Source organism: Meriones unguiculatus, chromosome 2, assembly GCF_030254825.1.
Source record: "Meriones unguiculatus strain TT.TT164.6M chromosome 2, Bangor_MerUng_6.1, whole genome shotgun sequence".
NCBI classification, from domain to species: Eukaryota; Metazoa; Chordata; class Mammalia; order Rodentia; family Muridae; genus Meriones; species Meriones unguiculatus.
In genome coordinates, this window is record NC_083350.1 from 165,536,271 (window position 1) to 165,562,821 (window position 26,551).

The 26,551-nt window shown below is 39.7% G+C and overlaps 1 protein-coding gene across 7 annotated transcripts in view; it reads left to right on the forward strand.

Annotated features, from left to right (window-relative positions):
* Med12l (mediator complex subunit 12L) overlaps nt 1-26,551 on the forward strand; it is a 314,509-nt gene that overhangs the window by 274,850 nt on the left and 13,108 nt on the right. For 6 of the 7 annotated variants that reach the window (XM_060378349.1, XM_060378351.1, XM_060378353.1 and 3 more), the window contains 6 exons: nt 778-934; nt 6,335-6,567; nt 18,221-18,310; nt 19,796-20,025; nt 21,604-21,760; nt 25,116-25,211. In XM_060378349.1, coding sequence (XP_060234332.1) covers nt 778-934; nt 6,335-6,567; nt 18,221-18,310; nt 19,796-20,025; nt 21,604-21,760; nt 25,116-25,211 — 963 coding nt within the window. The remainder of the gene's footprint in view (nt 1-777; nt 935-6,334; nt 6,568-18,220; nt 18,311-19,795; nt 20,026-21,603; nt 21,761-25,115; nt 25,212-26,551) is intronic. The other variant, XM_060378355.1, reaches the window with a different exon arrangement.

Genomic DNA, 26,551 nt, shown 5'->3' on the forward strand with positions numbered 1-26,551 from the left:
TCTCTTCACATACAAAAGCCTTATCTAAATACACTCAGAACCCTCCTCCTGAGGTTACGTAGGCCCAGATGGACATGCTTTTGTAAAATTGAAGGATACTGAAATTTTCCTTGTCCTTCATCCTCTTAGGGCCATGCTAGAAAAAGTATGGATGATGAGGGGGCTCAGACTTTCAGGTGTGATTTTTTTTTTTTAAGTCTGTCTATAAGGAGGAGGAGGCAGGTGAGTTTTTGGAATGCCTACTTATTTTGAGTGCGGCCTTGAAAATTGTGGGTAAGATGCTTGGAGGCCCAGAGTAGTTCTGAAGGACCGTGGGCATTTCTGACACAGCTCTTACCCAGATGCATGGTCAGACCTTTCAAGATGAGGCCCACAGGAAACTCTGCAACAGGTGTATTCTTTCAGCTATTGCCATTGTTCAATGTTGGGATTAGATACGCACTTTGGGCTTTTTTATGTCTTTTACAAGGAATACATTATTTCTTCTTTCTTTTTGTGATGTTGGTGGGAAGATGATAACAGAGATTGAACTTGAGGCCTTGTATATGCTAGGTGAATATTATTGATCTAAGTACTTTTTAAAATATAAGAAAAAAATTCATTCAAATGAATATTTTTCAGGAAATGGGTTACCATTTATGCTTTTACTCCTTTTACAAAAAATACCCTTGAGCTTTTGGATGGGTTCATCTCACATAACTGAATAGGAAGAACTTATATTGATGGACTATGTATGGTATACTGAAGTTGACTTTTTCTAAAATGTTTCTGTTGAAGGAGTATCAACAAGCCAACATGTACCGAGTGCCTCCGAATTACTCACCTGTGTCCTCGCAAATGATGCATCAGCCGCAGCCTGCCCTGTGGGGTTACAACCTAGTGGGCCAGCCTCAGCAGCCCAGCTTTTTCCTTCAGAATCAGTCTCTGAATCCAGGTAGGTTTGAGACAGGTAACACGGGTTGATCACTCTGAGGAGCTACTTGAAGTTCTTCTTGCTTTTAACCTTCATCCTCTACAAAATGAGGATTCAGATAAGCCAATACCCATTGACATTTTCATATCCTCACAGTTTTTTTCAGCTAGATCCAGTAGCATGCTCCTGTGTCCCAGTAGAGGATGAGACATGAAAACCACTGAGCATTGTCAACATAGCAAGAGCTTGTCTTCTTAAGTAATACGTTAATAAGTAGCTGGAATTACATGCATGGATTTTAGAATTTGTAACAAAGAAATTGCACTGCCTAAAGTTTGAGCTACCAGATAGAAAGTTGATAAAAGTTTTATGTATAGAAAATGTGCATATGGCTTTAATCTCCTAGAGAGGGGAAAATAGCAGGAGAGAGAGAATAAAGAAAACATAGTAAGAGAAGCAGGAGTGAAGCAGAGAGAGAAGACAGAGTCAGATTATAAAGAGAAGGAGCAACTGGGGGCAGGAAGCCTGTGAGCTGGAGGGAGAAGAAGAGGAGCAGGTGGGAGGGACTAGGATGCTAGAATGGACTTTGAAATGTGTAACAGGTATTTGTGATACTGAGGGAGTCTGGAGGCCAGCATGAGCCTTGGTATGCTAATAGGCACCATGGGTAACCATATATCCCTTCTGCCAGATGTAAGGGCAATGACTCCTTTGCGTAGATGGGAACCAGTTTCACAAGTTCCTGAGTGATGCTGTCTTTTATTTAGCCATCAGTAATCCTCCTATAGTCCAGGCAGAGCTAATTTCTGGATATTTAACTGCCTTTTGGAGGTTGGAGAATTGGAGTTTCCTCTGGATCTAACATTCCAGCCTTTTGGAATCTCTTCTGTAAATGCTTTCCAACTGACATCAGGATGTCATCCTTAGGTCCCAGGAAGGTTGGAGTGCTGGTCAAAGGCTGAGAGGGAAAAGGATTGGGGCAGTGGTAGAGGACATTTGCCAGAAGCAAATGGTTCAGTGACACAGCCTGAAGAGACAGAGAGCAATCACATTGACTGGACTTGTTTATGTCAGCTTTCAGCAAGTCTGGGGCTCACCAGTTCTGCAGGACCACCTGGGGCTGGTGTGATGCAGCCCATGTTGGAGCAGTTTGCAGGCCTCAGCTGATTCCTGGATGGTATCCATCAGCTGAGTGGAAATCTTCTCTGACAGATACAGACTAGGGACAGAAAGTAAAGTTAAAGAGTTTAGGGGACATCTGGGTTGTTTCCAGGTTCTGGCTATTACAAATAAAATAGGAATGGATACAGAAATTGTGGTATTTTTACACAATGGAATACTACTCAGCAATCAAAAATGAGGAAATCATGAAATTTGTAGGCAAATGGTGGGAGCTAGAAAAGATCATTCTGAGTGAAGTATCCCAGAAGGAGAAAGACAAACATGGTATATACTCGCTTATATAGACCTACAAGATATAATAAACATAATGAAGTCTATACACCTAAAGAAGATAAACAAGAAAGCAGACACGAGATAAGACGATCAAGCCTCACTTAGAAAGACAAATGAGATGTGCATTGGACATATGACAGGAGTCTACCGCAGAAGGCAAAAGACCCTACCAAGCAGTGTTTCAAAACAGATACTAAGACTCATAACCAAACCTTCAGCAGAAGGGGAGTTAGTATGTCAGGGAAAGGATAGGAGCCCCACAAGGACCAAATATATCTGGGCACAGGGTCTTTTCTGAGACTGATACTCAACCAAGGACCATGTATGGATGTAACCTAGAACCTTTACTCAGACGAAGCTAGTGGTAGCTCAATAACCAGTTGGTTTCCTATAGTAAGGGGAACAGGGACTATCTCTGACAGGAACTCAATGGCAGGCTCTTTGACTCCCACCCCCCAAAGGGAGGAACAGTTCTAAGTCACAGAGGAGGACCTCCCCATTCCGTGGACTTGGAAAGGGGCAGGGAGAAGCTGAGGGAGGGAGGTGGGATTGGGAGGGAATAAGGGAGCGGGATACAGCTGGTATACAGAGTTAATAAAATGTAACTAATAATAACAAACAATAAAAAATTATATATAAAAAACAGGAAAAAAACATAATTCAGCCTACAATGTCAGTTCATAGATTTTTAGTTAGCTATACACTTATTTATTTCTAAGGAAACATTATTTTTACAATGCGTTTGTTGTATAGTCAAAATAAAGTCATTGAAATTTTTACTCATTAAATATTGAAACATCTTATTGTCATAAAAATTGCCATATCTCATTTGTAATTATAAGATTGCATTAGAATTCAGTAAAAATTAATGCAAAGTTAACTGAAAAAATAAAATAAAATAAAGAGTTTAGGGGAAATCTTTTATCTTGGTTATACACTGGAAACTTCCAGGCCTGTGGTCCTGGTAGTTAGGGTGGTGGTCAAAAGAGATCTCAGGACCCAAGGAAGGAAAGAGCCCACTCTCAGGGAAAGGCCATAGTACAGGAAAGTTCAGTGTTGACTGACAGGAGTACTTATCTGGAGTCTGTTTGACCTGTGACAGGTAGATCCAAGTTGTGACTCTTTGAAACTCATATGAATATTTTTAAAAGTTTGCAAATAGAGATAAAGTTTTAGATATATATTAGCATTATCACTCTTTGTACTCTGCACTGAAATCCTTTGTGTAGAAAAAAAAACAAAAACAAACAACAACAACAACAACAACAAAACTGAACACTCTTTCAACTCTATCCAGAGAGCTAGATAGATATAGATAGGACACAGAGGTTTTCAGCACAATGAGAAACACTTTTAATTTAAGTCTATATTTAGAAAAGAAAGGAAGTTTATATTTTTTAGCCTTTGATTATGATAACAGTGCTTTACCAAGGCTAGATTACTAGTTTATCAGAACTCCAGTGATTAATATGTTAAAACTCTGAACTTGTGAAGTCTTACCTGAACATCAGGTATCATCTTTAAGTCTCATGTTTTACACACCTTAAATCACTTTCTCAGACCTCTTCCACATTCACTTATATCACTTAAATCACTTCCTTAGACCCTCAGGACTTACATTTACATATTTTAAATCACTTTCTTAGACCCGAACAACTTCCATAAACTTTAAACCTTGCCCTCTAGCCCATCAAATCATTTACCATGAGACAGGGAGTTAATTACTGAGGCAGTCATTCAAAAGCAAATTCTTCTAAATAAGGGAATAGCAAAAAGTAAACTTTTAGTTAGTAATAGCAGCATGACAGCTGAAGTTTGTTTTTACATTGAACCTTGATTTGTGGGTTTTTGTTTTTAGTGGGAAGCCTGTAAGAGAGGCAAACCTGTACGTGATTCTGCCTTTCTCAGCAGCAGACCTAGTAGCTCAGTAAAGCAAGGCCTGATTTTTATATATGAAATGGACTGACCAGGCAGTCAGCTGCAGACTGGCTAAAGTTGGCTTCCTGCTGTTAAATTGATAAAGCTCAGGCTAGTCATCAACACCATCAGAGAGTATAATCTAAATGGTCCCTGTATCAATTAAAATGGCACAGACCTGGACAGCCAGCCTGCTCTTCTCAGTGATGATCCCTGTGACTCTGTTGGGGGCAAATGTCCCCCGTCTTTGACTTGCACCCAGGATAGCATTGGGTCTTCAGCTGCCAGAAGGCTTGAGAGATTTTCCTGTGGAGGATTAACCTGGGGAAGCTGGCCCACCTTAGCAAGGTAGACTAGAACAGTCAGCTTAGCTGTATCCACAGTTTGGGCAGGGGCCTGGTAGAGCGTGGCATTGAGCAGTTCTCTGCCCAGTACTCAGCATGACCACAATCCATCGAAGCCCATTGTTACCCATCTTCTTTGGACACATGCCCTTCTTATCAGTGTAAATCAGTATGAATGATTTAAGAAAATGAGAGGAAACATTGAACACCAAGCTCATACAATACAGATACACAAATTCATAAATACAAAATACTGAGTCCATTTTGTTCTATGTATGTATATGATTTCAGGGCCAACCTATCCGTAACAGATAACTAACTAGGGGCTTCAGTCCTGGGACAGTGTAATTCTTCCTCCCCCAGCAGCCATTAGTAATTCCTTGAATAGAGGCTGGAACCCTTGAGATTTTTTCCCCTCTTGTATATTAATATGTTTATTGATATTGCCATTGTTTGGGTCTTGTTTGGGTAGCCATTTGTAGGACATACTATCTCAGATGAGATTTCCTGGACCTCTGGCTCTAAACAGTCTTTCCTCTCACTCTTCCATGATGTTCCTTGAGCCTTAGATACAGGAGTTACATTACAGATGTATCTGTTGGGGCTGGCCTCCCACAATCCTCTCACTCTTCCATGATGTTCCTTGAGCCTTAGATACAGGAGTTACATTACAGATGTATCTGTTGGGGCTGGCCTCCCACAATCCGTTAATCTTTTGCATTGCATCCAGCGGTTTTTTTTTCCTGTGATAGCCTCTTTTTACTGTAAAGATAAACTTCTTTGATGAAGGGTGATAACTACACTCATCGGTGTATATAAGGAAGAGATTTAGAATGTAAGGAAGTACACTGGCCTAATAAATTGGTGGTAATAGCTTCTTTTCTACAACGCAGACCTCACTAGCCCATGAGAGTTGGCTAGATTTCTAGTATCCGGTGTGATTTCTCTCCTTAAATCCAGTAGCTGCTGATAAACACCAACATACGAACACCGCTATTTCATCTGACCAACAAGTTGAGTGAAGATTTTTCATACCTGGTATTGGGGTATTTGTTAGCATCTATGGCTCTTGTAGGAAACTTTGTCAGTCTAAGTGACATAATTTGAGCAAATTAAGCTCTCTCTCTCTTTCTGTATATTTTATAACATATCAGGTAAAAAATATAAAATAGTATGATTCCTTGAGGCTTTATTGAACAACCTTGATATTATTTGTCCCTGCTTCTTCTCCATTTAAAGGCCCCTTCCCAGTTTCCCATTTCGATATCAGGCCTTTTAATTTTGCCGTAGTAGAAGGTTAAATAACACAGCATTCAGATCTGTTTAAAATACAAAAAGATTCTATGCCTGGCTTATGAAACTTTTCAAAATACAGCATAAAGCAATTTTATTGAAATAATATGTTCCTGAGTGGTGTACATGGCTTACAACCCACACAACTAAAGTTTTATACTTGACTTATTTCTGTTTTGGCATTACATTTTATCCACTGAAGTGCAGTCTCCATGTAGCAATTTTAAAATATGTTCATTTCTGCATACCATTGCTTTTTCTCTTATGGAAGCCAGGCAGCTCTTAACAGAACATCAATGCTTGGAGCTGGTAGGGCAGAATATTATTTTCTGTCTCACTCAGAAACTAAGAAAGGTGTGATAAAAGAATACCTGTTTCTTTTGAAAAGCCTTCCTTTTGGTTGCTTTTATAGGTGGCTCCAGATTGGACCCTGCAGGCTCCTTTGTCCCAACCAATACCAAGCAAGCTTTGTCCAACATGCTGCAGAGACGTTCAGGCGCCATGCTGCAGCCACCCTCCCTTCATGCAGTCACCTCTCAGCAGCAGTTGCTACAGATGAAGCTTCTACAGCAGCAGCAGCAACAGCAGCAGCAGCAGCAACAGCAACGCCTTCTCAGGCAGGCCCAGACTCGCCCTTTCCAACAGGTTTGTCCAGAGCCAGCCTTGGCGTCCTCCTTATGTGGTCCTCTCCTGTGCCTAGGAATGAGTTTGGGATGCGGTGAATACCTTGATGCCTGCATATCAGCGCGTGCGTGGTCAGAGGGATATTTCCTTTATTTATACAGCTTTATGAATACTTCTCCTCTTTTGTATTTCATTATCGACCTCATAAGGAAGCCAAAGAGCTAAGGACTCTAATCATTCAGAAGAAGTAGGTGTCTTACCTTTGAGGTGACCTTCCCAGCCTCCATTCTATGTTATAATTATTACAATGTTTTGTATTCATTTTAGCACTACTTTCATGCATTATCTTCTGATACATTACTTTGATTTTGTGCCTCTAAAGCCCCGATGTTTTTCTCCTTCATTGGTTTACGCGTTAATTCAGTAAGGTCTTATCAAACAGTACGAAAGTTATGAACAGTGGTCAGTGCTAGCGGTTTCACCCAGAGCCTCGGACATGCAGGGTAAGCACTTTACCCCTGAACTGTATGCCCTTTGCAGGAGTAGTGAGAGTAGTTTGTGTTTGTGTGCTTAGTTTTTTGTTTTATTTTGTAGTTTTTTTTTTCTTTGTTTGTTTTGGTGTTTGGATACCTAGAGCATACTATTTAGACCAAGCTGGCTGGCCTCAGAGTCACCTCTCTCTGCCTCCTGAATGCTGGGATTAAAGAAGTATCTCATCATGTGGCCAGATTTTGAGTGTAGTTTGCAACTGATGTTTCATGTTTTATTCCCTGTAAGACACTGTTCTTTCTAGACAGTTTGTATTGAATACACAGTGGTGAAAACAAGGTAGGGAAAACATATCCCTACCTTCATGTAGACTCATGAAACCTGTAACTGTATATAAGTACATCCGAGGGAAATGAGTGATGTAGGATTGCAGCCGCTTTTCTGTATTTTTTTTTTTTACTTTTCCAGTTCAAATGTTCTGATAATAAAAACTATCAGAACACTTGCCATGCCCAAACAGTCATGAGTACTTTAAAAACAATAGTTCTTTAGCTCCCACTGCAACCCTGGGATGAGCATACATGTATGAGCCTACATGTATGTCCTACTCTAAGAAAAACAAGAAAACTTTACAATAACCAGGGTTCCAGTACTTTTGAATTGCCCTGGTCTTGCCTTCTCACAGGTGCCTCCTGTATAACTCAGTAGATCTTCATTTCTGCCTGATAGCAGGGAGATGAGTTGAGGAGATTCTTTGCACAATCTTAAATTTGTCTTTTTTTTTTTTATTAATTACACTTTATTCACTTTGTATCCCCCCACAGCCCCCCCTCCTTCCCTCCCAATTCCACCCTCCCTCTCCCTTCTTCATGCATGCCCCTCCCCAAGTCCATTGATAAGGGAGGTCCTCCCCTCCTTCCTTCTGATCTTAGTCTATCAGATCTCATCAGGATTGGCTGCACTGTCATCTTCTGTGCCCTGGTAAGGCCGCTCCCCCCCTCAGGGGGAGGTGATCAAAGAGCAGGTCAATCAGATTATGTCAGAGGCAGTCCCTCTTCCCATTACTATGTAACCCACTTGGACACTAAACTGCCATGGGCTACATCTGTGGAGGGGTTTAGGTTATCTCCATGAATAGGTATTTTTAAGCTGAGCTGTAAAGTGCCCTGTATGAGGACAGTAAAAAGAAATTATTATGGGTTTACTTTTCCCTGACTTCAGCAACTGCTTAAACTCCTTGGGTATCGGATGAGATGGCCCAGACTTGCTTGGTACACACAAGTGATAAAAACTTGAGTAAAATGCTTAAAAATAATACTAATTTTGCTTAAAATAGGCCATTTAAAACCCATTGAGGTCTTAGCTATTCTTTCTCAGAGGGTAAGCAGACACAATCACTCTTGTTTCAGATTTTTAAGAAGAATTTAAAATATTACAAGGGACTGATAAACCGTTCCACTAAAAGGAACTTGTCTTCTCTTTAAAAGAAATAAAACCTAATTAAATCTGTCTCACTTTTCTTTATTACACATTTTTTTATTTTTACATCTGCTTATTCTTTTATCACAGTTCTGAACTTTTCTTAAGTCTTAATTTCTTAATTTCAAACTGTCACTGCTGATTCAACTATAAGTGGCTCTGAGCACTGGAGGAAAGGTTACTGGCATACAGGTAAATGCACCTTCCTCAGAAGGTTCACTTCCTAGCAGCTGTGACAACTGAGGAGTTCAGACAGGCAGTGTAGTTCAAGGCATCCGTGGAGGCTCGTGACCTGAAAAGCACTTCTGGTGGCTTTCTCCAAGTACACAAACAGCTCTCAGCGTCTGCTGTCCCCTGCAGAACTGTTCTGATCAAATGCATGGGAGCCAATAGACCATCTGTGTGTTTTCTTACCAATTCTTCTATGCCAGCACTTTCACTTTGTTTTATTTTCCTCTCCAGATAGTAGGTCAGCTGCCTAGTATCAGCCTGCCTCTCTCATTCTTCCACAGTTAAAAACGGCTTTGAAGTTGTGTTTTTCCTAACAGATAAGCTTTTTTTGTGTGTCATTCTCCTTCATGTGTTGGCTAAGGGTGGAGAATATGAGCTCTGCTGGTGATCGAGCCTTTGTGCAACTGCCTGGGTAAGTGGCTTACCACTGAGCTACATCTCCAACCCCCCTCAGCAGTAAGAGAAATTCAGTCAGGCGGCCATATGAACAGGAGCCCTTCAGAATAAACAAACAAGATACACAGGCAGAGTTTCTGTGGGGCTTAGGTGGTACTTGTGGGATGGAGAGCTCCTCCCCTCTCTTCTAATAGGTAGTTGTTGTAGTCACTGTTCTATTGCTGTGAAGAGACACAGCGACCATGGCAGGTCTTCCGAAGGAAAGCATTTAACTGGGGTAGGCTTACAGCTTCAGAGGTTTAGTGCATTATCAGCATGGCAGGGAGCATGGCGGCGTGCAGGCAGACATGGTGCTGGAGAAGGAGCTGGGAGCTCTACCTCTGGACTTGTGGGCCTCAGGAAGAGAGAGAACCACTGGGTGTGGCTTAGGCTTCTGAAACCCCAAAACCCACCTCCCCAGGACACACCTACTCCAACAAGGCACTCCTCCTAATCTCTCTCAGGTAGCACCACTTCCTATGACCAAGCATTCAAATATATTCAAATATATACATGGGGGCCATTCCTAGTTAAACCACCACAGTAATATTTGTTAGTAATGTATGTTTTATGTAGCCAAATCTGTTGTAGAGGGGAAAGGATCACCTGATAACCATTTGAAATCTAGAGGTAGAATCGTGTGAGATAAAAATCATATTGATAATATAAATCATACTGTTACACTGTATGATTCAGGGCACAATAGGTTTTTCTAAACCTTAATCATTTCATGACAAAATAACACATGTTGTGTGGGTGAAAATCACACTGGTGAGGGTCAGACTACTGGGAAGCTCTAGATACCTGAGAATGGCTCCTTAAATCATGAATGCATTCATTTATTAAACACTTCCTAGATTTCCAGTGTGTGCTCAGTAGGTAAAAGGATAATTAACAATAAAAGATTCTACAGCTCAATCCAATACCTGACCTTATAAGATAAGCCAATAAGTTTATCTAATTTGGAAGGAATGCTTTCTCAGGTTAGTTGTCTATACATGAAGATCTAGTCATATTTTTGGTTTGGAGTTGTGCCCTGTTACAAGCTTTTCACTTCTTATAGGTAACAGTGTGAAGATCTAATGTGACTCCTTTATAATCCTCTGTGGAAAGAAATCTAGTTGTTAAGTGTAGATCTATTAAGACAAGTTTTATGGCTGGTCTGGGAATTTTGCCAACACTTTCCAGGTTTAGCTGTGGCTGCTCGTGCTGCCATGCTTGTTGGCTTCTCTACATTTTTTCATTCCTCTCCTTTTCTGACTTCATCCAGAAAGTGATTGCCCTCTGTTCTTGTTCACTGTCTCTTTTTTTTTAGAAGAGACTCAGTACTTGTTACACACTAGCAAAACTCTAGGGTTCTTTCTGTATCTTTCTCTAGAATCCAGAAGGCTTTTGAAAACTTGGCCATAGGAGCCACCATTGTCTTTTAGAACACAGGTTTAATATGATTAAGCAAGGAGTGTCGCCTGGGAATCAGTTGCCTATTTCTAATTAGATAAGCTAAACAGTGATGTGACTGTAAATTCATGCTTGTTGTTAACTGTGGTTGACTGAATGTGTATCATTCACGTATAAGTGATCTATATTTGACATTTTCTGGCATTGGAACTATTTAATTACATCCAATAACATGTGGCCTACTGACTGGCTTATTCCCCGTCTTGTCTGTTTAGTGTGACCCAATTGACCTGAGCTCTGCCACTGGATCTAGGCTGGTCTCCAGTTGTTTCCATTGAGTAGGGTTTCAAGATCTCGTCGTCACACAAGCTTCTGGGTCTGCTAACCCTCATTTAACTTTCAGGATGTATTGTTCTGTCACAAGAGTATTCCCATATTATGTACCACTACCCCAGTCATTTGGCATAAATTAATGAAAAAGTTATAGGGCCTGAGTTTTGACTTCCTAAAGCTCTGCTTTAGATATAACTTTTTCATATGGAGTTTGACTACATGCATAACAATCTTATCTATATTTTCTGTCATTTTCTTGCTGTCCCTTTCTGTAGGAATTCTGTAATTCTGCTGTTTTCTTTCTAGAAGACTTTGACAACATAATGGCAACACCCTTCTGTTGGTTCCCTTTTCTTTTGTAAATTCCTTTTTTTTTATTTTTCATTCTTTTAAAATAAACTTTTACAGCATTGTGCTTTGGACATCAAAATAAAAAGTGGACATTTCTTCTGCAATGGGTAATAACTATACTCTTAATTTCATTACTACACAATTTGTATATGAGTGCACATTGACCATGCCCAATTTAATGGAATTTCTTTCTGAGAGTTTAACCCTTCATGACTTCATGATCTGTCATATACATATGTGGTTTTAGAAACCCGAAGCATGCACAGGAGCATAGACAATAGGTATTAACTCCAGCCCGATCCTAGCTTTGATCTTTCTATTTCTGAACTCTTGCTTGTCTTTGTGGTAATTTATATCTTTTTTAAAATTATTTTTTATTAATTACAATTTATTCACTTTGTATCCCAGCTGTAGCCACCTCCTTCATCCCTTCTCAATCTCACCCTCCCTCCCTTACCTCCTCTCATGCCCGTCTCCTAGTCCACTGATGGAGAGATCCTCCTCCCCTTCCATCTGACCCTAGCCTATCAGGTCTCATCAGGACTGGCTACATTGTCTTCCTCTGTGGCCTGCTAAAGCTGTTCCCCTCTCAGGGGCAGGTGATCAAAGAGCCAGCCGCTGAGTCCATGTCAGAGACAGTCTCTGTTCCCATTCCTAGAGAACCCACTTGGGCACTGAGCTGCCGTGAGCTACACCTGTTCAGGGGTTCTAGGTGATCTCCCTGCATGGTCCTTGGTTGGAGTAGCAGTCTCAGAAAAGACCCCTGTGTCCAGAGTAATTTATATCTTAATAGAAGAATGTGTGGTTTGATTTATCAGCTGATGTCAGACAGTGAACCTCTGGTTAGGCAACGTACACTTTTTGCACAACCATATTATCATATCCCACTGACTACTTATTTCCAGATTCTTAACAAAATACATCGTCTCTGTTTTCTTCCCAGGATGGAGAATATATTTTGTTGCTGTTTTGGCTTGTTTTCTGAGCATGGTTCTTGAGAATACATGTTATAAGACTTCTTCTCTTTTGCTTTGCCTGGGCTAGCCAAGAATGTATACTCTGCATGAAATTACTATTAGGTTTCTCTATCAGGGAGCCAATCTACATTATGAATCCATGAAACATTAGAATAGAAGCAACTGGTGTGAGTGTAAGTCAACTTATTTTATGGCATTTAGATGGGTTATATTTTATATTGGTGCAATACCTTTATTTGTGTATTCCAAATTTGCAAATATATGGGTTATTACATGCTTGATGCCTAAGAAGTTTCTCTAACAGTTGTTTTGGAAGCACTTCTGAACTCTTAATTGTTCTTGAGGTTTTATGTTTTGAAGAAAAGCAAGCATATAAAGATTTTATTCTTTGAAAGCTTGAATTAAACATTATTATCATGAGGTTGATAATTTTGTACAAAAGGAAACAATTTGTGTGAATTATTTGCCAACAGTTCAATTCAATTTTTGGGGAAAGGTATTAGAACATACTAAATATTTTAATTAAAGTCAAAAGAAGGTTTTTTGGGTTTTTTATAGTCATCCAAAAAATAGAAATTCATATATTTTCTCTCCTTTTAACCTTTTTTTAAAAAAATGTTCTTCCATTTTAGGAATTTAATAACTATAATTAAATAGTAAATGTCCATCATGTCTAGGCATGTTACTAGGATATGTTGTAGACAAGGTGAATATTTGTAGTTTGTTCTTGTTGGAATGAATCTGGCTGGTATCAACTGATCTTAGTCAAGTTATAGTATAAGTGAAGGCTTCTAAAAACAGTACATGCATGTAACTTTCCACTAGGACCTCATTGTATGTCTCTGTGTCTGTTTCCTATGTCTACAGATGAGTCACCAAAACTTCACCTATGGCACACATACATGGGTCTCAAACTGAATCAATTTTTTTTAACCTCAGATACTTCTTTCCAATTTAAAAATAAAGCAGTACTAGAGCGATTCCTATGAAGGCTGTAAAGACAGTTCTGAGCAATACAGCTTCCTTAGGATTTTCTAGGAAGTGAAATGTAATAAAACATGATGGACTTAGGTTTTCTTTCTGGAAATAAGGCTAAGGAAAAGTGCATACAGAGGGATAATGTAAAGTAATTTCCCGGAGGAAACAATGAGGAGATAGACTTGTAAGACTAGCAGAATGCTCCATTTCACTATGTATCATTGTCTCAGCACACAAAAAGTTGGTGCCTGGGCAAGTGGAGTACAAGTACTACCACAGATGCCTTCTATTCCTCGCTGTGATGCTGCTTCCGGCTAGACACAGACATCCCAGCTCCCTTTCCATGCGTGTATTGCTACTTGTTTCTCATAAACAAAATAATCAATGAAGGTGAAATAACTTCTCAGACACAGAGATAAAAATGAAGGCATTTGATCGCTTCTAATCTACGTGTTAACTATTACATTGAATATGAAGAGGGGTTTGTTTTATTTTTAGATTTAGTTTGTGTGTACATGTGTTGCTTGCATTTATGCATATATCCCCCATGTGTGCTTGGTGCCTGCAGACATGAGAAGAGACCATCAGATCTCCTTGAACTGGACTTCTGGATAGTTGTGAGCCACTGTGAGGGTGCTGGGAACCAAACATAGGTTCTCAGAAAGAGCAACAAGTGCCTCTAACTGATAAGCTGCATCTCTAGCCCAAGATATGAGTTGGTTTTTTTTTTGTTTGTTTGTTTGTTTGTTTTAACAAAAACAACAGATAGTACTGAAAACTATGAGGCAACTAGAAAGGATTTGGTAAATCAGTTTGTGGTAAGATGCAAACCCCATCGTAAGTCTGGATTTCTAAACCTTCTTTCCCCCAGCAGGCATTACTGACCTCTCAGTATATGCCAGGCACAGTGCTGGGAACTGGTGAAAAATTTTATGAAGCTTACATAACAAAGTTAATTTCCTGGAAACAAAACTTAATCACAGTGGCCACAGACGAAAGTTTTTGTTATTTGACAGAAACTGGAATCACCCGGGATATGGGCCCCTAGGCATACCTGTGGGAAACTGCCTTCATTATGCTGAGGTGGGAAAACGAATTGTGGGAGAGGGTGGGGCCGTTCCCTGGGCTGAGTCCCTGAAGTAGGAGGTTATGGTCTCCGTAATGTGGAGAAGGTGTGCCTGCATTCATCACTCTTTTGCTCTAAATGGATATATGACCGGCTGCTTCAAGAACCATGAGTTCCCTGCCACAGTGGACTTTAATCTGGAACTCTGAATCAGAAATAAATCCTGTCTCCTTTAAGTTGATTTTATCAGTATATTTTTTTTATCCTGATAGTTCCAGAAACAGTGGAAAAAACTAAGACATGAGATGTCCTATTTTGTTGGGCATGTTCTCGCTTTGTCCCTGTGGTCCTAGCCTCTGTGGTATAGGTCATACATAGTCTAGGCTTAGTCCAGGTAAAACACATTAATATCTTTTACTAAGTCCCTGGCTTTAACTTCTTCTATTCACTTTTGGTTCTTGCTTAATAATTGTAAAATGTTTCAAATTAAAAACATTCCATTGTTTTTTTCTTTTTTTTTGTTTTTGTTTTTTTACAAATTGAATAAATATGTTTTTGGCATTATTCTTGAAAAAATAAAAAGGAAGGAAAGAAGAAAGGAAGGAAGGAAAACAATCTGTTTTAGTGTAGTAGGGGAGTGATTAAGGTATTTCCCTTCGAGGATGATTTATACGATGCCAGAGCTATTCAGAATCCACTAAGGGATTACTGACTAACTTCTGATGTTGTTTTCTCAGGGAGAATATTAGAGACCTCTGCTCTTCTTTGATATGGGGAGACAGGACATCATATACACCCACAAATAGCTCATCTTTAGATATAAATGATTGGAGTGAATTTCAGAGTGTCAAACAGGATTTTAGTTTTTCCCCACGCTTTTTAATGATTTTTAAAAACTTCTGTGTCATTAATGTTTTGACTATGTGTGTCTGTGTGAAGGTGTCAGACAGATCCCCTGTAACTGGAGTTATAAAACAGTTTTGAGTTGCCATGTGGGTGCTGGGAAATTGAACTGGTTCATCTGGAAGTGCTTTCAACTACAAAGCCATCTTTCCAGTCCTCCTCATGCTTCTTAGAAAGCTTGCAATACCGTTATCTGAGTAACCTTTTATGATTCTTTTATGTAGAAAGTACTTTATGTTTCTTAAATTTTCGTAACTTCTCCAATTTGCCAGCAAGCATGTCAACCAATGACTGAGATAAACATTATTAGTATTATAATTTTCAGTAACATCCCATGAGTCATAGTGTATCCCATAATGATTTTAGTAATCAGAGCAGGATTGAAGCATTAGATATGTCTTATGTGTGTTTGTGTAGCTGTGCAAACATCCTATTTCCTCTGACTTGAAATAGCTTGGGTATGGTCTACTGGCATTCCTAGGATTCTAACTTAAGTGTAGTAGAGTGTTCTTTTAGTCTGTAAACATAATAATATATGTGTTTATCCTATGCAAAAGCCCAGCACTATTTCAGAGACCTTATATAGTACTAATGTCAAGAATTATAGATTGAAGGAATCATATTTAAAGATCTGTAGCTGCTAGCATAGTTCCTTGCCGTAAACTATTAAGGACTAAGAACTGTTTGGATACTTGGAGAAGATAAGTTAGGCTCCAAAGTAGGACTGGGTGACTGTTCTTAGTTCCAGTCATATGGTGACAGAGTTGTACGTATGAGATTAATGAAAACTTCTTCTTGGGACCTTACTCTAAAAGGCTAGCATCCTGTTGATGCTGCCATGTGTAGGCTCCATGGTAGATACACTTAGAAACTTGTGTTTCACCATGTCTGGATAAAATTTAACTCAGAAGTGAACCCATGTGATATTGTGATATTTTCTCTCTCTTTCCCACCCTCTCTCTCTTTCTGTGTGTGTATCATTTCTTTTATTTAAATAGATTTTTTTCCTACAGTATATTCTGATATAGCTTCCCCCTCTTCTACTCCTCCCAGTTCCTCCTCACCTCCTTTCCTATCTGGATTCAACTCCACTCTGTCTCTCTTTGGAAAATAAACAGGTATCTAAGGTACAATAATAAAATAAGATATAACAAACTTAAACAAAAGCAAACAAATTAGAATAGGACAAAATAAACAGAAGAGAGCAAAAGAAACAGATATAGTCACAGATGCTTACTCCTTTGCACACACACTCAGGAATACCATGTAAGCGTAAACCCAAAGCCATTATATACACTCAAATGACCTATAGGGTACAAATAAATAAATAAGAGTTTATAGAGGCCTGACACTACATACTGAGAGAAGGAACCTCCAGAGATGCCATTGAGTTCATATTCTATTTACTAATTTTCATGAGATCAGAAAACTTATCTATCCGATATAAGTACATTTGGTTTCAGTAGCTCATTAACAACTACAAAGAGAATTTTCCTTCAGATTTGTTATGGGGCAACTTTAAGTCACTATAGTCCTTAGAATAAGCACCCATAACTATTTAAGTACTTTCACCCTTGGCATCATAACAATAGGGATGCTCTGACTTTGGAGTCAGATCCCTGGAGTTTAGGTCATGACTTTGTAGCAGCCCAGGCCTGACATATGTCGCAATCTTAATGGGGTTGGTATTGGCATTCTCCTACCTAAACTAAGTATTTATCCCTTTTCTTTTTTAGCATTATAGTTACTTTCACCAAAGCTCACTAAAATGGTTTCATGCAACTGTGATTTAGCAATTTTTAATTGTGAGACAGCAGTAAAATAATTACATAGTAAAGTTATTTTATCCTGATAATTAAGTCTTGGGAAAATCCAGGGAGGGTGATAAACTAGGCTTTTTTTTTTTCTATGATTATCAATGCAGGCTTCCATAAAATGACCTCATAATAACTTTATACTCATATATATCTGTCTGTATGTTTAGATTTTCCAAAACCCTATTTTATTTAGGGTTCTTAAATATTTCTACCTCCCCTCAAAGCCACTGACCAGCAGTAGGGGAGAAAGAGGTTATTAGGAAAAAGAGATTGTGGACCTTTTGACATAGTTTCTTGGTACAAGTCCACTCTTCGTGTCATATGGATGGCAACACTCCAGTCAAATAGCCAGCAACATCAATCAACAGCATCAGTACGATTCAGCAGAAACATCAGACTCCAACGAATCAGAACAAGTCAGCGAAAATTGCAAGATTCAGGCGGAATGTAATGAGAAATTCTCTGGACTGTTTCTCTTTGCAAAAGTGCAGTGTTGAAAAATGAGCAGCAAAGCAATGTGGACCATTGCAAAACGTAGCTGCCCCAAACGGTTCTCTCCCCATCTGTGGGCTACTCTTTATCCCCTCTCAGAGTCTACACAATGCTGATTTAAAAAACATGCCTCTTGCATGAGACAACTTCCAGCAAAACATCATGCACCCTCTCACCTGTCTGTTTTCAGCTGACCAGGATCATATGCCATGATCTTGGCACATGTATTTGTTTTCAACTGAGGATGAACCAAAAACGTCTACGTGTAGTTGGTTAGGATTAAATATGCTTTTGACATGGAAATTTTTATAACTATAGCTCATCATAGCGTCCTGGTAGGTACTGAAGTTTCCTCAGAAAATAGTATACAGTTTTTATCACTGTGATAAAGCTTCAGTAAGAAGCCAGGGCAGTCTTATATGTGGTAAGGATATACCATGATCCACTTTTCTTTATGTACAGGAATTGGGTCGTGTCTGTGACTGGAGAGTCACACTTAAGAGGCTCTTCAGTACCCAGAGAAGCATTTGTGCCCTTCCAGTACGTAGAGAGTCCTTTAAGAACCTCTGTGCTGAGAGGAGTTAGGCTTGAATCCATGTTTGTGTTACTGTTGGGATTGTTGCGAAGTAGCATTGAATACAGTCTGGAATCTCTTAAGTTCTACTCACAGAAGCTCAAATCAAGCACTTTGAGTTACAGAGTTTGTCTTGATTTTTGTTTTCCAGGGCCAGCCAGGGGACCAGGCTGCTCTCTTTACTGCACAGGCACGGCCTTCTCCTCAGCTCCCGCAGTATCCAGGGCTGCAACAAGCACAGGTACTTAGATGAAGCAAAGGCACTCCTCCATGTTTAATGATATTGATTTGGATTAGTAGATCAATAAAACTGGTTACCAACTAAATCTAGAATTTAGTTTCTTCTACTTTATGATTTCAAAAAAGTAATTTTTCATTAAGTCTGAGGATTGATCAGGCAGATCTCAGATTAGAAATGTAAATAAGTTCAGAGTTCTTTTTTTTTTTTTTTTGATGCTGATACATATTGAAGCACTTGATCTATGGTGGTAGATACAGTACCACATACCTGTAATGTGCACTGAAGAGGCAGAGGCAGGGGGATTGAAGCCAGCAGAGGTTATGTAGTTGAGCCATTATCTCAAAATTAATTAATTGATCAAATGTTTAATCATCTCAGAGTCATTTATGGTATAACGCTTAATGGTATAATTTGTTATAGGAATTTTCATATTCAAAGATAACATCCATGAGAAATCATGGCAGAAGAACAAGATAAAGGGCCTTCAAATCAGGTCATAAGACAGGTGCTGTTGACTCAGTAGCTATATGACATGCATGTGACTCTGAGATCTAACTCCCTTTTCTGTAAGATCAAGAAGAAAGATGCAGGATTCCAGGTGATCTATGGAATAACATACTGTCACTTACACAGTGTATGCACAACAAGTCGTGCATTTGCCTTTAAAAATGTAGACTTTGCCTCCCAACACCCATCTCTCTAGTAGTTGTGTTATCTTTGCATCTTTACACCCTTTCTCTTTTTCTCCTATATGAAGAGGTCTGTTATTTTGACAAGATTCGTACTGGGGCCAGCAGTTCATTCCATGCGTACAAGAACCCTGTTTGTCTCACAGTGGTCCTGAGTCTGGGTTCCTGTAGGCTGCATCTACATGTTTATTATGTATTACTCCTGTCTTCAGAGTCAGACTTCTTCGATACGTGGTGGTTAGAGGATGCGGAGAACAGAAAACATTCTGTTCAGTGAATTGTATCTTGTGATCCAGAAGGCTCCATGTTTGTCTTTTACATAGGTATTAAGGTTTAGAGAAGTGAGTACCTGTATTTATGGCAAAGCATATTCTGTTGCTTGAATGTTCACGGGACATGGCACCTTGTTTGGCCAACTTTGGAGATGATACTGATATTGTTTGGGTTTTGTGGAATGTCTCTGCTGTCTATGCACTGAAATTGTGGATGCTTTGCTGGTTATTTCTATATAGAAAAATGCCCTTCCTGGCCCCCCAAATAAGCGGCTTAACCTAAAAGCCAAATCAATATTTACTTGTTTTGAACTAGAGATTTCTGCAGAATCATCATCCAACCAGTCTATTCTCTAAGTTTCTTGCCTGAGAGTAGAGCCATTCTCATGTTTTGAGTCATCCCAGCCTTTGAGAACAATGAATTTCAGGTTGGACATCCGGGCTTGCCTTCGCCTCATATTTTTTTAGCAATGGGAATATGGCTAATTGAACCACTGACGTCTTCCCTTTGTGCCTTCCTGCAGACCATGCCCCAGGGCTACACAATGTATGGAACTCAGATGCCTTTGCAGCAGGCAGCTCAGCAACAGCCTGGAGGTGTGGTCCTTTCCCCCAGCTACAACTCCAGGGCCTACCCAGCTGCACATTCCAGCCCAGCACTGATGGAAAGACTCCGACAGATTCAGCAGCAGCCAAGTGGCTACGTGCAGCAGCAGGCCTCACCCTACCTGCAGCCCGTAGCCAGCTCTCAGAGGTGATACCTGTTGAAGTAATTGCAGTAGTAAACCCTCTCGGCCTTGGGTTTGTCATGCTTCTTCCAGGCATTTGATACTGTTTTTGAGCTCCTATATTTGCGTCCTGACATCTCATGTCTATCAACATGCAATAGAAGCTCCAAATTCTTTCATTCAACAACACTATAGTTTTGACTCAACTTCTTCCATTGTGTGCTATGTAAGATTTTCAGATGACACCAGTGTTTTTGCTCTAGAATTCTTTTTGCTCTCCTTTTTTTTTTTCCAAAAGATTTTTTTTTTAAATTAAAAGTGTCCGAGAAAACTATTGATTATTGTTAGCAGAGACTAATTAGAATTTGCTGATCGGAGCCACACAGTGTACGTTGTAGCGTAGTGCTGACTGTAGACGGTGCCCTGACAAAGTTTTGTTAAAACTTAGTTTCTACTTTTTCCACCTCAGAGATGACTCACGACCAACTCTCTTGGTTCTTGTTTTAATCACATCCCTTCTACGTAGGGTGTCTGCACTGCTCATTTTCATGGCTGCTATCCACACCTGGCTAAATTTAAGTTAATTAAAATTGTCAACATTTATAGGGACACATTAGTCATATTTCAAGTGCTCACTAGCCAGCTGTGGCCACCATGGCTAGATGTGAGGTTCACGGTCTATGCGGTGAATGGAGACCTGGTGTCTGTGGAGCCCCATGTTCAACTAGATGCTCTTCTCTCTCTTGAAATTCTGTTGCTTTGACCAAGGAGCCCTGCACTTTTCTTTAGTTCCTAAGACCTGATAATAGTGATTGTGTGACTAGTCCTAGAGGCCAAAGGCCATTTCTTTGATGGCACAGATAAAAATATCATTATTGCTTATCATATTATCCAATCCCACTGGATAATATAGTCCAGAAGAATTAGGTTTGTAAAGTTCTACATTGTATAGTGGATAGCAACATAGCTCCTAAGTGTTACCATCAACGACTAGCTACATGTCTGCTCAAGATAATGACTCCCTGAAAATTAGGAAGCTGGATGGTAGCACTTCGTGGGAAATAATTACATTTGCCATTTTTTATAATAAGTAGTAGCATAGCAAAGGTCAGTAACTTGAGCTTCAGTGCTCAAAACCTTTGGGTTCAAATCCCACCTGTGTCATTTGTTTTCTGAATGACCTTAGTTACTTTTCTATCACCATTCTTCCATTTTTGTAGTTAGATAATAAAACCGCCGACCTCACAGGGAAATGTGAGAAGTAATGAAATACTATTGTTCAGCCCTTCCACTTGTGGCCTGCCCCAAAGTAAATACTAACTTATTTTCACTTACTGCTAACAACTATTTAATTTTTTTGAAAAGTAATTTCTATTTGATTGCTACTTGGCTCAAAGTAGTATGCTTACCTTCTTTTTTTTTTTTTTCTTCAATGCGGTCACATCTGTTATCTGATCCTCTGGCCTTTTCCCATTTTAATTGTACACATGATTATTGAACACGAATTGTTTCTTGGTGGATGTATGTAAAATGCTGGAGGCGCTGATTGAACACTTCAATGGTACGCCTGGTTCCTGAACACAAGTTGCATTATTCTTTGCCAGACTGAACCACCAGGCTCTACAGCAGAGCCCTCTGGTGGGCGGGGGAATTGACGCTGTGCTGACTCCCGCACATCCCACCCTCCCCTCGGTGCCCCTGCCTCAGGACCCAATGAGGCCCAGACAGCCGCAAGTTCGACAGCAGCAGAGACTCCTCCAGGTATGGGGCAGGCAATGCCATCCCTTCCGGTAGTGCAGATATAGCCTTATCATAATGAAATACACTTTACACTGAAGGGTTAACTGCCAAGGAGCCCTGTGTATTTGACACTGGCAGTTGAGCCTAGAACACTGTAGCTCCATCTAGATAAAGTTTTCCTTTTGCTGTACCTGCCAGGTCACGGACTGGCAGACTCCGTTTTGTAGAACCATATCTGTTTCTCAAAGCTGCAGGGGACACGCAGATGCCTTATTTAAGTGAGCCCCAGCTTACCTAGTCGCTAATTGACTAAGAGCGTACAATTTGAATGTAAAACTTTATATCCAGGAGGAGGAAGTAGACAGGAACAAACGGCTTCCAGCCGTCTCATTGGGACCCATAACACTGTGTTTCTGTCACACCTGTTCTACTGAAACCATGGGTTCGGAGAAGCAGAGGTTGTGTAATTTGGAGGGCTCTGTGTTGGAGTCCAGAAAGCTATCATTCGTTTATTTGGCATAAGTACTTGAGACTTCTAGGTAAACAGTTTCTCCCTTCAGCACATTCTTGTTTCTGATTTCTTTGTTCCTCTATTGTTATGAATGGGGGGTGTAGCTCATCTGTGAAGGACCTACCTGGAATGCACAAGGCCTGGGTAAATTCCTGGCACTGGAATGAAGGAAGAAAGAAAGCAAGGCAGGCAGGCTGGCTATTGTGTTAAATCTGTACCATTTTTTTTTTCATTATTAACAAGTAATGTTTTTGTGTTGGAGATTTCTTGGTAAGACTGTTAAGAGGACTGGAATTGCCAGTCCAAAACGAAAGTGTAACTTTAATCTATGTGCCTACATAGAGATATGGGGAAATGTGGAATCTAGTGTGAGAAGGTGCATACAAGGAAGAACTACCTATACTGTGTGAGGTAAATAGGCAAAAAAAAAAAAAAAAAAAGCAGTTATGGAAAAAGGAACACAAAGCTTTTACACTGTATACAGAGAAGGAAAAGACAGTTCTCCTAAGGAGTTAAGTCGTAACTATGTCCAAGTGATACTGAAGTCTGAATCCGGTATGACCTACAAAATTGTAGTTGATAGTATCCAAGGTAACAAGGAGAAGTAAAAGAAGTAAAGACAGGTCCTCTGTAGGACCGAGTTTCAGTTTATAAGGTGGCCGTTACTACATCCTCATTTTGGGTAAAATATATTTAAAGTTATGATACATTATTATTGATAATATATAAGAACTGATTTGGGTGAGCATAGCCTACCGATGTACAGCCATTGTATAGGTGTTAGTGCCAAGGTGGTTAAAAATAATCTACTCTGGAGTTTTGTCATCAATAAAAGATTATAGTACTTCTTTTTAACTATGCAGCAAGGATTAAATAGGAAAACTCAAGCAAAACATGAGTTTGATGGTATGTCTAATATTTTTAGTAACGTAACTATTAAAACAGAGGATGCTGTGCTCTTCGGCCACCTTTCTACTTCTTTGGGGTTATTTTTCAGGACAGCTATTTCAATGTCTTTGTCTTAACATTTGTCACTTCTAAATTACTAAGGAACCTGCTGCGTTGCTTATTCACCACTTTCTGCCTTCCCGGGACATTTTCAAGGTTGCAAATAAATAATTTCCTCACTAAGTAACATGTACCTTTTTCCCTGTTAGTACACGCCCTGATAATATTTCTAAGCAATGTATTTTCTGGAAATAAGGAAATGTGATTTGTTTCTGTGTCTGAATTACATTTATTCCTCTTTTCTATGATTGGCTGTTGACATAAAGGAAAAAAAATCTGCAGTTGAGAAGTTGAGTTCATCTTTCTTAAAAGATTTTGCAGAGGACTGAGTGAATGGTGGCTTTGCATTGCAATGCCTCAAGTTTAATCAACATTGTTTATGCTGAGACTCATCCTGTCTGCACCTCTGCTAGGATTCCAAACCTACGAGGATTGCAGATCTGGCAGAAGCCATGTATTATTCTCACTCTAAAAAGGTCAAGTGATTCGTGGAAATAGCATGTAGACAAAGTTGGGGGAACACAGATGATGAAAAACCTAGCCAGCGTATCAAATGAAATATTTGGATGAAGTTATTAAAAGCCACTTGAGAGAAACATTTTATTATCATTATTTTTTTGCCTTCCTACTCGGTGTACACATTTTGTTTCTTCTGTGACTTAGTATGCAAGAGCCATGGATTTGAGCCAACTTAGTGCAGACATGCTTTCTTGTTTCATGCTCGTAATTTATTTCGGAATTTCTACGGGCTAGTTTTATATCCTAGAAAATGTAAAAATGCAGTCCTCGGGGGTTCCAAATATCCTAGGGAAGACAGTTACACACTGGTGCCTGTGTCGCCTGTGGAAGAGGTAGGTAGCCTTTGAGTGGGCAGCAGAGGACGTAAAAGAAGCTTAAGCAATAAGTGCATAAGATGTCTCTGGACAGCGAGTACCGGCTGCTGAAGGAAGAGAACTTGAGGATGGGAACTTGAGGTTGGGGTGGTCTGAGAAGGCTTCCTGGAGGAACAGGTCTGGGTTTTACTCTTGAAAAACGTGGAAGATGCACGATGGAAGATGCAAGTTTACAATCGTGCTTCACACAGTGACCTTTCTACCAGTGACAGACTGATGTGACAGTGATCCCATCAGATTTTAATGCAGGTTTAAAAACTCCTTTACCTGGTGACATCATAGCCTCCATTATCATCCTATCATCATCAAAGCACAATGCAAGTGTGTCTGGATATTGCTGGTGTAAAGAAACATATCCCTCTGACAGTTATATAACATCAAAATAGTTAGCATGAAGTGCTTAATTCTAAAAGAGTTCTCTCCCCCTGTGTCTGCTTATTTCCCATGCTCTGTATTGTCATTTTAGAGTATACCCCTATGTATTAAAATACCTTTCATCGTTGATATTTCATTGTTGATACCTCAGCAGTAGAACGCTTGCCTAGGATGCATGAGGTCCTGGGTTGCATTATCGGCACCAGAGGGAAACAGTTTATGAAGAAACAGTATGCTGTGTTTTATCAGCAGCAACCTTATGCATCCTGTGTTTTTTCTGTCTCTAGATTGCATTATTTTTCTTGTGCTTAATTCAGTCTTATTTTGTTCACTATGTCCCTAGAAGTAATAAGCTATCCAGTATATATCATACAGCCTAGGTGTGTGGTTGGCTACACCACCCGTGTTTTTCTAAGTACACTATACAATGTTCAGACAATGCAAGAACCAGTTTAATGACATTTGTTGAAAATATATGGCCATCATTTTGCTTCAGTGGGATAGATAAAATGTATACTAGTAAATGCTGTTCAGAAATGCCTTAACCTCGCAATTTTAGGGCTATCATAATCTTTTCCTTTCTTTCTAGATGCAGCAGCCCCAGCAGGCCCCCCAGCCCCAGCAGCCCTCACAGCCCCAGAGTCAGGCCCTTGGTCTCCAAGCAATGCAGCCCCAGCAGCCATTGGTAAGGACCCATGTTTTGGAATCAGGATGTGGGTTTCTCCTTTAAGGCAGGTGCATTCTCCATAGCCATAGAACTTTTAAGAGTAAAACAGTCTGAATATATTTGACCTCTTTCTCGAGAACTCTATCAGGGCTTTGCTTTTAATAAATTACACCATTTTTTCTTTTTGAAAAAAAAATGTAGAGCACTCAGTAGATAAAAACCTTATCAGAGATATTAAGACATTTGCTGTGAACAGTAAAGAATGATTTTACTTGTATGTTAACACTGTCTTACTTAGATTTATAATAACATTCTCAGAAAGCATGATAGTACTTTGTAAAATATGATCATAATTAATTAAACAAAATCTCTTTTCATCCAGTTAGCATTTTCTGCAAGAATTTCCGTGGTGTTCATCATCTACAGTCTACTTCTTAAACTGAATTTGGGAACATGTGCATAGTATGGAGGTTTTTGAAACCCTTAGTGGTTTGCCATGGCATGGTCTTTGTGACTAATACCCCAGGCTTGTAGGTTGCTGCACTCAGTGTCACTGGAAAGCACCAATGCTGGTGGTTGTCAGCACAAGATTTAAAAAACAGCTTCATAGTTCTGAGGTAAAGAAGAGTAGCATGGAGCCATGGCAGTACATTAGAGAGGGTCAGTAGAGTTCCTGGGGTAAAGCCTGGACCCCAGCAGGACTCTACTCTACTCTGGTATCAACCTAGTAGAGGGTCCTTAGTAGGGAGTCCCCTAGTGCATTTAACACATGCTGCCTTGGTCAGCTGAGTCCCCCCTTTTTTAGTTACTTTATGCCTAGTGTCTAGCTTTTCCAGTTTTGATTCTTTTCATTTTAAAAATATTTGTGACATTAAAATTTTTTTTTAAGTAGAGTCAGAATGAAACTTGCTTCTTCTTTGTCATCAGGAGCATAAAGTTGATTAGGATGACTTTTTAGAAATGCTGTCAAATGCTTTCAGATGGAATGCTGCTCATAGGCCCAGTGTTCCATCCAGAAGTAAGTTGTGACTTGACATAATTTCAAGGCCACGGAGAAGTTACACAAATTATACAGAGAATTTCTTAAATCCTTTACCTGTCTCTCACAAAGTACCATGTTGCCACATTTGTTTTATGATTCACTTTTCTCCTTTAGTTGCAGCTTAAGTTTTTTTTTTTCTTTTCTGATCTCCACATATCAATAAGCTTTAGCCATGTGCCTCTTTAATGTTAAATATTTCAATTTGTTTTTTTTTTTTTCCCAAGAGCATTCTGTGTAGGGATGAAAAGTGCTTGCCCAGCATGAGTGATGCCCTTGTGTGGATTGTCAGCGCAACAAAACAAACAAACCCACAAAC